The 12,269-nt window shown below is 44.0% G+C and overlaps 1 protein-coding gene across 1 annotated transcript in view; it reads right to left on the bottom strand.

Moving 5' to 3' along the window:
- Positions 1 to 11,026, bottom strand: part of PPP3R1 (protein phosphatase 3 regulatory subunit B, alpha) — a 57,114-nt gene extending 46,088 nt beyond the window's left edge. Inside the window, exon 1 of the mRNA XM_059943160.1 lies at positions 10,502 to 11,026. Coding sequence (XP_059799143.1) covers positions 10,502 to 10,504 — 3 coding nt within the window. The 5' untranslated portion in view covers positions 10,505 to 11,026. The remainder of the gene's footprint in view (positions 1 to 10,501) is intronic.
- Positions 11,027 to 12,269: the final 1,243 nt, after the last annotated feature.

The following is a 12,269-nucleotide window of genomic DNA, read 5'->3' as shown; positions in this document are numbered from 1 at the left end:
TCAAAAATGGTCAGAGAGGTAGAGGAGCCACTAGCAGAAAACATTACAAGCCAAAAGAGGAGAGAATTTGAAGAGTTCCCTACAAGGCCCAACATAACAAAGAAGTCAAGTAAGAAGAATGAAGAACCAAATACATTTAATGAGTGATTTCCAGACACTCTCTATTGTCACCACTATCTCAGGTGCTGTGATTCCCATTTTACACATGTACTAAACAAGGTCTAGAGAGTTTATAGCATTTGTTCAAGGTCACTTAGCTAGAAAATGGCAGAACCAGAAAATAAAGTCAAATCTTCCCAACTCCCAACTTCATGCTGATAATTAGAAGAGTACTGCCAACATCGAAAGTTTCAGTGAAATGCAGATGCGTAATCATTCTGGACCAGCGCTATCTAACAGACATTCATGCAATGCTGGAAATCTTCTATATCTGCGCTAATGCAGTAACTACTAGCCACAAGCAGCTACTGAGCACTTGGAACGTAGATACTGTGAAGAACTGAATTCACAATTTTATTTCATTTTAATTCATTTTAATTAAAGTTTAAATAGCCACACGTAGCTAGCAGCTACTGAACTGGACATCACAGATCTAGACTGTAGCAGACTGAAAAACAAGAAAATAAGCAAATACAGATGAGTCAAAAGTATGATGGTAAAGAAAGAATGACAGCTAGACAGGAAGGCAGAGCTGAAGTATACCTGGTCATTCATAAATTCACTATTTGAGAAAGATTACTATGAGCTAGTTTATAATTCATGAAATTCTATTTATTAGGAAAACAGTTGCAACGTGAGCACACATAAAATCACAGCTTTCCCTTATTTACCTATTAGCCCTTGTTTTTCCTGACATTCTAATTTTTATTAAAGATTACCTTATAAGCAAATAATTAAAGATTGCCTTACAAGCTGGCATGCAATAAGCTGGATGCCAGCTTACTGCATGCCTATAATAGGAGGTTGCTTGTGGCACTGCACTCAGGAGCATATGAAAGAAAACCATCCCTGAAACTAGATAAAGTATAAATAAATAAAAGTGCTAACAGACAGCTCTAACAATGCCAATGGTAAAGGCTTGACTCTTTTTGTAGGTGCCTGTGCTTCACACTCTCATCCCTAGGTTTTAAACTGCATACTTCTTTTTTTTTTAATTAATAAAATTATGTATGTATGTATGTATGTATATACGTTTGGCTGCATTGGGCCTTCGCTGCTGCACGCGGGCTTTCTCTAGCTACGGCGAGCGCAGGCTTCTCATTGCAGTGGCTTCTCTTGTTGAGGAGCACAGGCTCTAGGTGTGCGGGCTCTAGGCGCACGGGCTTCAGTAGTTGTGGCATGCAGGCTCAGTAGTTGTGGCTTGCGGGCTCTAGAGCACAGGCTCCGTAGTTGTGGCGCACGGGCTTAGATGCTCCGTGGCATGTGGGATCTTCCCGGACCAGGGCTTGAACCTGTGTCCCCTGCAATGGCAGGCAGATTCTTAACCACTGCGTCACCAGGGAAGTCCTGCATACCTAATTCTAACATACAAGTAAAAATGAATTCTCTGTATTGTTCACAAAAGTCAAGAGAGACCTGGCTAGAGCACAGATGAATTTAATAATGCTCCCAGAACACAAGTCAAAGTGCTATCTCATTTACAGAAATGTTTTCTGGGATAGCAATGGGGCTACCACGTGGCCCTCCTGATGATACTGGTAAGAAAGGGCTTTAACTAACAAAACAATACTCTGAGAAAGTAACCTATAAGAACCTATGACTTGCTGAATTACCTGTGCTAAACTTTAAAGGATTTCCTATAGAAATCTTCAAATGTTTTAAATATTTTTACAGTACAAGACTATAAAAACCAAAGACAAACCCAGAAACATTAGTCACATTTCATTTCAAAATTTCATTCCTGCACCAGATCTATACATTAGCTACAAGTACTGTGACCACAAAGTGGACATGGGAGTCCAAGGAAAAATCAGGAAAGGGAGAAAGTGAATACGGACTGTTGAATAAAAAGTTTAGTTGGAAGGGCAAAAGTGAGGAAGAAATTTTAATCTGACAAGCTTGAAATAAAATAGATGCTTTCTCCACTACACTTCAGAGATCATTTTCTCTTTTTAATTTAAAAAGTCATTACCCATGTTGTTAATAAGGTGCTAAGTGGGAAAATAAGTACAAAAAATGTTCTAGTAAAATAGTATTTTCCCTAGAGTAATTTCATAAGAATACTGACATAGTTCAGACCCTAGCTGAAGTACCAACCTCAACCATTATGAAATTGCTAACTAATTTAAAAAATTATGCTGAATTGTTTTTGACTCAATGCTTACATTTCAAAGATGGTTCAAAACCTTGGAATAAAACTGACTGTAATTTGTAAACTAGAGCATGACATCATTAAAAATCTCTTTAAGTCTGACCTTTGTAATCTTACTTAACAAAAGCAAAATTATAAAAAATTAATAAATCCACACACTGGCATAGCTTACAAAAAAAGGATGGGGGGAACCCACTAAAAAAAACTTGGAAGAATATACAAGAAACTTAACAATGATCAACACAAGGAGAATGGATGGCCAGGAAAGACATTCCATTGTATACCTTTCAGTGTGGTATTATTTTTTAAGCAAATGTATTGTGTGTTTAGAAGTTTTGTGTGTTTAGAACTTTAAAAAAGTTTTAAGAGTATTAATCTTCAACTAGATGTTCCCCTTACCATAAAACCTGAACTCAGAAAACAGTTCCTTTTAGAACTATGTAATTTGATCAGAAATTACTAACGCAAAGACTGACAAAGTATTAAGCTCTTTTCTTGTTAAAACTCCTGTTTCCTAGATTAATTTCCTAGGTCCTGGGTCCACCTACTATTTAATAAGGTTTACTTAATACCCTGTTAACTGCCTATCAAATCTTTCAATATCTATATTATAATCGTTTTCCATACTCCTCACCCTCAACCTCACCTCATTCACCTCAGCCTCAGTCTCAACTTCAGCAGATGATCTTGCCTCAAACTATCCCCAGTTGCTGAGGTGATTTTAGGTCACCTAGTTTGAACTCCATTATTAAAACATACCTGTCGTCATGGCCTACTCTCCTCACCTTGTTTTTTTCCCTCTTTTTTGATGTCCCTCCTTTCCTTTTATCCATCTTCTTTCTACCACTTCTAGGGCTCGTTCCACTAATCATCCTCTTCCTCACAGCTCCCTCTCCCGGCTTCTCTTCTAACTCTAAAGAATACTGACATTGGGACTTCCCTGGTGGCGCAGTGGTTAAGAATCCACCTGCCAATGCAGGGGACACGGGTTCGAGCCCTGGTCCGGGAAGATCCCACATGCCACGGAGCAACAAAGCCCATGGGCCACAACTACTGAGCCTGCGCTCTAGAGCCCGCGAGCCACAACTACTGAGCTTGCGTGCCACAGCTACTGAAGCCTGTGTGCCTAGAGCCCGTGCACCACAATGAAGAGTAGCCCCCGCTCGCCGCAACTAGAGGAGAGCCCGTGCACAGCAACGAAGACCCAACGCAGCCAAAAAATAAAAATAAAAATACTGACATCTCCTATCCTGCAGAGAATTACCCCAACTGTAAACCACTAGAGTTAACTTTTCTTTGTCCATTTTTCCATAAATGTCTCAAAACTGATGCTCACTGCCTCCACTGTCTCATCAGCACTTACTCCTTTATTCTACTTATTTGTCCACATATTCCTTCTTCAAACGCTACTTAATTATCTATCATATATCAAGTATTTGGAATATAACAATAAAAAGACAAAGACAAGGCCTCTGCATTCTCAGTTTACATTTCTTTGCAATTTTATTTTCATTACCTAGGGCTTAATTGAAGTTGCTGTCTCAAAGACTATGACCTCTATAATAGTTTTCATTTTTATCTCCTTCTCTCCCATGTTAATGGATGAGAAAAATCTCTCTTCCTGTCTAAGGAGACTCATATACCCTCCTACCTCCCTGGGGCCCTCAAACTATTAAGAATTCCATCTTTTCTCTTTGAGTCTTCAACTGCTCCCTCCTTCCTGGCTTGTTCCCTTAACCCCCAAAATAAATTCTTCCTCAAACCTAAATTTTCTAACTTTCATCATCTCTCCTTAAGTCAAAGCATTAAAGAACAGTCTATACTCAATCTCTGGCCACCCATTTGTTACTCAACTCACAGCATCCTGGCTTTCCTTGCTCCCAGTACAAAATGGTGTTTTTCTGTACTATTGCCAAAGTCACCAGAACTCTCCTGATCCCTCCAAAAGACACTTTTTTTTTAAGGGAACCCTAGTATACTGTTAGTGGGAATGTAAATTAGTACAGTCACTATGAATTTATTTATTTATTTATTTACTTATTTATTTATTTGGCTGTGTTGGGTCTTTGTTGCTGCCCACGGGCTTTCTCTAACTGCCGCGAGCAGGGGCTACTCTTCGTTGCGGTGCATGGGCTTTTCATTGTGATGGCTTCTCTTGTTGTGGAGCACGGGCTCTAGGCACACGGGCTTCAGTAGTTATGGCTCGCGGGCTCTAGAGTGCAGGCTTCAGTAGTTGTGGCGCACGGGCTTAGTTGCTCCGCGGCATGTGGGATCTTCCCAGACCAGGGCTCGAATCCGTGTCCCATGCATTGGCAGGCGGATTCTTAACCACTGCGCCACCAGGGAAGTCCCCAAAAGACACTTTTAAGTTCTTCTCTTTCTTGATCTCTGCAAAATCTAGACACTGCTGACTCCTTCAAATACAACATCACTCTGCTAATTTTCCAACTACCTATTTATTCTCAGACAACACTGACGGGTTCCTCATCTTCTACCTGCCTCTTAATTGCAGGGTTCTTTAGGGTTTGTCCTCTTCTCTTATCGTTTTATGTTCTTTCTCTATGGGATTTCATTCAGTTTCATGGCTTCAACTACTACCTTGAACAAATACACACAACACTCAAATCTTTAATATAAGCCCAGATTTCTCTTCCAGATCCAGATATAGCCAATTACCTGTTGGTCATATCCACCTAGGTGACCCATGACTACTTTATTTATTTTAAATAAATTTATTTTTATTTTTGGCTGCGTCGGGTCTCCGCTGGTGCACGCGGGCTTTCTCCAGCTGCGGCGAGCGGTGCGCGGGTCTCCCACCGCGGCGGCCTCTCCTGCTGCGGGGCACGGGCTCCAGGCGCGCGGGCCTCAGCAGTCGTGGCGCACCAGCCTAGCCGCTCCACCGCACGTGGGACCCTCCCGGACCAGGGCCCGAACCCGTGTCCCCCGCATTGGCAGGCGGACTCCCAATCACTGCGCAACCAGGGAAGCCCCCCCATGACTACTTTAAATTCACCATGTGCAAGGTAGAAATCATCACCACTCCTCCAAATCTACTTCTCCTGTATCCCCTAGACAGAGAATGTGCATTTCCAACAAGGTTCCAGATGATGCTGCCGCTGCTACTTCAGGACCCATATTCTGAGAATCACTGCTCAAACATATGCTGCCTCTTCCTACCTCCAGGCTGTCAGGTTCCTTCTGCTACCTCCTAGACCATGATATCTATGCAGCAGGCACTGTTCATATTTCACAACACTCTATCTTATTGAACTGAGACTCTTGCAACATAGCATTCTAAGCATTAATTACCAAATGATAAGAGAAGACTAGAGATGAAACAACAGTCATCCCAGAAAGCTGGATGTTTCTTGAGGGTGGAATAGCATTCTAGTGTATCCCTCGAATCAAATCTTACCCAAGTACATAGGCTCTTGATAAATATTTGCTGAGTGGATGGCAGTATTATCTATCCAGTCACCCAAGCCAGAAGCCACAGCAAGATTCACCCCTTCCTTCCCCATAATCCAAGTCACCAAGTCCTATCTTCTACCTCCTATATGTGTCTCATACCTGGTCCCTCCTCTCCATCTGCACTGTTATTACATTCTTTCAGGTCCTTAATATCTCACTTTACGGTAATAATTTTTTAATTGGTCTCCATGTCTACAATCAGCTATCCTATTTTATCCACATGACCATAAGACTGATCTCTCTAAAACAGTAAATGAGATGATGTCATTCTCCTGCTTAAAAACAATAACTTCCCACAGGCTTCAAGGAAAAAAAATTAATTCCTTCATGTAATATGCAAACTCTTCTAGGATCCTGCATCAATCTACCTGACCACCCTCTCTCTCCATTCCACCCTACCCCCCTACCCTCCAGCCATGCTGAACTGGCTTATATATTCATGCCTCAGTGGCTTTAAACATAAAGCTTTCTACCTAGAGTGTCTTTCCCACTGGCTAAATATTCATCCTTTTAAGCCTCAGCTCAGGCACCATCTCTTCCATGAAGCTTTCTTTGAGTGACATTCATTCATCTCTCCATCCAATCCCCACCTCAGTTTGGATTACACCTCTCCCCTGCCATGTGCTCTTACAGCACCCCATGTTTAGTCTGTTAATAGCACATATCACACTGCATAATAATTGTCTTGTTCACCTAGTTGATTAAGTTCCTTGGAAACTATAATTATGTCTTCTGTTTGTATACTCAATGCTAGGTATATTAACAGACACTCAACTAAAATTTAAATAAATACATTCCATGCTATTCTCTAAACAGTGGCTCTCAAAATTTAGCATAGATCAGAATTACCCAGAGGTATATAAATCTAGACTGCTTGGCCCCAGCCCCGGAGTTATAGATTCAGCTGGCTCAGGGTGGGACCTAACAGGTTCCCAGATGATGCAGATGCTGTCCAGGCATCCCATTTTGAGTGTCAGTGCTCCAAATCTGTGTTGTCTCTTCCTAGCTCCAGGATTTAGAGTCTTTTCCTAGCTACCTCCAACTCTGCCTACTGCAATGCTAATCTTTTTAGACCCAGCTCAATTGTCACCTCCTTCATAAAACTTCCCCTAATCCCAAAAGAAACTGATTTTGCGCTTTCCTCAATTTCTGTCCAGCTTTGTACATATTATTCATATGGTAACATGCTAACTTTCTTTCACACCTATTGGCAGTTGTCTTATGTTCTCTACTTAAATGAAGGGAGGAAACCTGCCTTAATCATTTTGATATCCTCCACAACCTGGCAGGGTAACCAGGGAAATGCAAACGAAATCTACAAGTATTTGTTCATCTGAATGAATCCCTGCAGACTGCCCCGAGTCTGGGCCCAGGGTCTGTCTGACTCGCTTAATCCTCCTGGCCCAAGCTGACTTCTTACACTGCCTTGTACTTTTGCTTGCCTTACAACCTGTGACAGATGCCTGATCCTCCCACACTTGTCTGTCCCTCTCTCACTGCTGACTGACCCTTAGTCAGCTTCTTTACCTTGTACTCTGAACCCTTTTATTTTCTTAACCACTATGGGACATAGTAAATGGAGAAATTTTCTCTTTATGACTGACGTGAATTTTAATTCTGCTGGCCATAAGACAGGTTGCTTGCTTTTTTCTCAAGTAGCCTTTCTTGGTCAGAGAATCCAAACTAAAATATGCTGTGTACAACTCCAAGTGCAGTTACTGTAGACAGCAATAAATGTGTTTTAGGTTCTATTTCAGATGGTGGAGATAATTGTAATACAAAGTTTAAAAACACAAAAACATAAAAAAGGTCACTTATGAAATGTAAGGTTGGCCTAAGAAACAAAACTTAAAAGAACAGCTAATTATTTATGCACTATGTTCATATATGCATCTAAAACAAAATTTATATTACCTATTCCAACGAAAAAAAGATACCAAAAAACCTGGTCATATTTCTGAGTTACACTAATGACATAGTAAAAACTACATCTGATACATAAAAAGTTAACTGTTTCTAAAAACGCCCCTACAAAATTTACTCCTTCAAAAATTACTGAGAGACTGTTTTCAATCACACCGATCTAAACATTCTACTGGATTATTTTATTCTTATTTTACCTCTGTGTGTCAGTAACACTGAAGTACTCTATCTAAAACTATACATACCTACCTAGAGAAAATATTGTGATGATATATTTATTTCAATACATAAACATCCATTTATTTATTTAATCACAGACAACTGACCATTAATGGTTCAAGAAAAATTCTTTGGAGCTCAGTACTCACATTTTTATATGCATATGCATAATTTTCAACCCACCTGCTCAACAGTTTAATAAGACCCAAATAGAGATGAAGGGATATAACAGGAAAAAAAAGAAGTAGGCTACTTTTAAGGTAGCAAGTAAAATTAATACCTGTCAAAAAAGATTCTTGATAGGCTCAATTCAATCTCTAAGCCTTTTTACTTTCCCCTTACTTGAATTAATCACTGATATTCATAAATTAAAATCTGTTGACAAAAATGTATGCCCATAATACTCAGTAAAAGTTATAAAGATTTTCCAAAGGGAATGAAAGTTTTCAGAACTGTATGCCCAATTAACAAGATAAATGGACCAGATCACTCCAAAGTCCAATTTATTTGAATTAATCAATATTCCATATGGCAGAGTTGAGCTACGGTCCTGACACTTTCAAACCAGTGCTATATTCAGCAGACCAACATAATCCTGAAAGTTGAGGGGCCACTGTCACAACAAATTATGTCCTGAAATGTTATTGAGAGGACAGTAGGAAAAAAAAGCCAAGAGTGAATCAGAAAATAAATACTAAAAAGGAAACTGTAAAGAAGAGAGAAATAATGACCTGGAAGAAAAAAATCTCATACAGTGATTTTAAAATATTTTTGAAAAATAAGGAAACACTGAGTATCAGGAAGACAAATTTAAGACCTAAAAGAGAATTTTCAAAATTCAGCCTGTTGTTCAAGAAAAAAAAACCATTTGGAAAGCAGATCATTCTGCTATACACTGCATAAACAACAAGACTAGGTCACTGTTCCTCAAAATGTATCATTTATAAATAAAGGTAAAAACACTGGACAAAGATCTTCAATATCTGGACCTTCAGGTAAAATACGTGTATAAAGAAGTTGCATTAAAGCACTAAAGTTCAATTCATAACTCCAAAAGATTATGCAAAAAAAAAAAAAAAAAGGTTGCACTATGAATGGCTCCGCTCTAACTTGTTTTCTGTAAGTCTCGAAAAGCCTAAGTTTTGACTCTGAAGGCCAGAATCGTCTCTGAGCTGCCTCCAAAGTTGGCAGGGTAAAACTTCCTCTACATATCAAAACCACTAATCAAGTCTGCTCCTAATCTGAATTTTAAGGACACTAATAGGTGCACTTAATCATTTGTCCTGTTTTAAAATAAAAGCTGACTTACTTGACTAATGTCACTTTCTTCCCCCCCAATCACACAAACTGATCCCAAGTTGAAGTCCACAGAATTTCTCTCTTCACTCACCCACCGCTCTATTTTGAAATGCTTAAATTCTACATACAAGGTGAAATAAATGCAATTACAAGGTGCAAGACATTACTCTACGCCAAGCAATCCGTCGAAAAATCTTCGGACAACTGTTTAAAGACTTATAGAAAAAGCCTAACGACCAAATCACCTGTTTGGATATCTGATATAGATGAAAAAGCACTGCAAACTTTTTCTACTATGCATGCAATTCTTGATTACAAAGAGGAAACTGCACCGGCTAGCCAGAGCGAGAAAACCGGTAGGGTAACAGGCTAAAAGAGTGTCGTTGATTTCTTGGCTACAGTGACAGAGGCGGGAGACACACCCCTAGCGTCGGTCGGAAACACTACAGCAGTGAATTCTACCTAGGGATTAATGTGAGGCTAAGGAAAGACAAATTTAAATCGCCATGATTCAAAAACAAGCAGCACAGGAGAGACTTACGAAGGTAACAAAGAAAACGAAAAACCCTTGGCAGTAAGTAAGCACTAAAAAACAAGTATCTCCGTTTATCACAAACCGAGTTTAGACTTGTTTTCATGAATCTACACCTTAGACCTCTCCGGTTCGCCACTGCAGAGTAAAGCAGCAGCGAAAAACAACCAAAAAACAAAAAACCTCGTACGTTTGCAAACAGCAGTGAAATAAACACGACCTGGAGAGGGGGAAGTAAGGCAGGATTCCTTCCAAGGCTCGTTGCTTGAAAACAGAGTATGAGTGCGAGAAAGAGTAGCCCTGGAGAGAAAGTGGGTCTTATATAAAGGGCCATTTGCCACACATGATTTCCATATGATTCCGGAATCTCCCCGAACTTGAGAGAGTGAGTCTGGGGGTGAGGGGGGGCTCCACGTGGAAGAGGATCCGGAGAAACGGAAGGCAGGCCGATCTGAGGACTGTCCGGAGCGGATGGCCCAGGCAGCGGGGGGTCAAGGCCGGGGCGGAATCCCGGGGGCGTGGGGGGGGGTGCGGAGGGGCGCCCCGCGGAGGCCCGGGGGCGGGCGGCGGGGGCTCCGCCGTGCTGTCAATAGGCCGCCCGCCGCCCCCGGGCCGCTGGGGCTCTTTCGGGTCTCTCGAATTTTCCACTGGGGGAAGCCGCCCCGGGGCGTCCGGACTCGCCCCCGCCCCCGCCCCTGGAAGCGGCGGGCGGGGAGCGATGGTGCGTGGGGAAGCCAAAGGCTCACCATTTTGCTGGGCGGTCGGCGGCTCGCTCGCGCGGAGGAGTGTCGGCGCTCAGACTGGCTCCCGCAGGAAGCTGCGGCGGCGGCGGCGGCGGCGGCCCAACTACGGTCGGCTGGGGCGGCTGCGGCCCTCGGGACGCCCGCGGGGGAGGGGGTGCGGGCTGGGGGAGGGGAGGCGGCGCCGCGGGGACCGCGCCGGCCGGGTGACTGGGCACGCGGGATCGGGCAGGGAGAAGAGAAATTAAGGTCGAGATTCAGAGACGGAGAGCGCGGGAGGAGAGACGGCGAGAAGGGGGAGAGACAGAAACGGGGGGGAAAGGGGGCCAGGAGGCTCGGGGGCTGCAGCCTCGCGCTCGTGCTCGCGCCCGCGCAGGAGCCGTAACGGACTCACTGCAGTGGCTCGCGCTGACCCGCAACCTCAAGGCACGAAAAAGGGGGAGGGCGGGACAGGGAGGGGAAAGCGGAGCGCAGCGGCGCGCTGGGCGGAGGGCGGGGGCGCGCGCGGAGCCGGCAGCGGGGGCGGGGCTTCTGCGAGCGCTGCACATCCGGGAACCCGCGCGCCGGCTCGGCGGCGGCCGCCGCGGCGGCGCTCTGGCGAGCTCTGGTTGGGGAGCTCGGAGCGCGCCGACCACGTTCGCCCCTCCGCCGGTCGCCCCCTGCGTGCGGGGCGGGGGGAGCGCGGGGGCGGGGGCGCGGACGTTGGTGACGTCGTGTGGCGGAGCCCTTCCTGTCATGTGGCTGCAGGCGGGCGGGGTGGGAGGGTGAAGAGGGGAGAAGCAGGGCCGGGAGGGGAAGGAGGAAATACGAGGGTGCCCCGTGAGGGAGGAAATGCGAGGGGTGCGCGAGCACCGGGCGTAGGGAGCCCTGGACCCTGGAGTGGGAGCTTCGTCGGGGAGGAGGAGCAGATGAGCGGCCTTAAGGTCGGAACCACCCAGGTTCCTCACCAAGGAAAAAAAAAAAAAAAAAAAAAAAAAGGACAATCCCGGCTCTGGGGCTAGAGGGAATCAGTTTGCACTCGAAGACAGGTATCTTTGCACCAATGTGATGGCTTGGACCCCCTACAGAATGCATGTCGCATGTAGACAGTTGTCACCCCGGTGCAGCACCCGCAGGCCCACACTCCAATATGGGTTGGCAGTCAGGAGCCGGATTGGAAAGACAGGAGAAGAGCCAGAGTTGGCCGCAGCTTGAGGCGCGGGGAGTCACAGGACAACCGAGTAGAGGGGCTGCTTCCCACTGCCGCAAAGCCCTTGTCACCCAGCTCTGGATTTTCCTTAAACCCTCCAGGCTACCTTTTGACGCGGGGAGGCAGTGTTTGTTTGTTTTGGAAAAACGTTATAAAACAGATTGACCACTTGTCCCTTTAGTCGGGCTGCATCCACTTTGGTGGCAATTACCGTTCCCGGAAAATTCACACAGTGGTGGGAAATGGAGTCCAGAAAAGCATAAGGAGGAAAGTTATGAAAAAGCTGCCAGGAGAGGTGTGATAAAGATAACGAAGAAAACATTTTGCAGCAGTTTTAACCGCTTAACTCCTTTTCAAGTCTGGATAATCTCGTGCGTGTGTGTGAGTGAGTGAAAGAGAGCAAGAGATGTTTACTGAGTGGTCAGAAATTCCTTATCGACAAATCCTTTTGAGTAGTTTTGTAAAAAGTTATAGTGTTTTCAAAGGCAGTCTGTTAAAGCTCCCTACGTGAGAGTTTTATTCTTATGCGCTGTGATAAGCACTCATCTTTTGTAACAGAAGCTCAGTGATGTGCGCTAAGTCTCC

The sequence above is a fragment of the Balaenoptera ricei genome, chromosome 13 (genome assembly GCF_028023285.1).
Source record: "Balaenoptera ricei isolate mBalRic1 chromosome 13, mBalRic1.hap2, whole genome shotgun sequence".
Taxonomy (NCBI): domain Eukaryota; kingdom Metazoa; phylum Chordata; class Mammalia; order Artiodactyla; family Balaenopteridae; genus Balaenoptera; species Balaenoptera ricei.
Note: the sequence above shows the minus strand (reverse complement) of the source record. Positions and strands in the feature narration are given on the sequence as shown.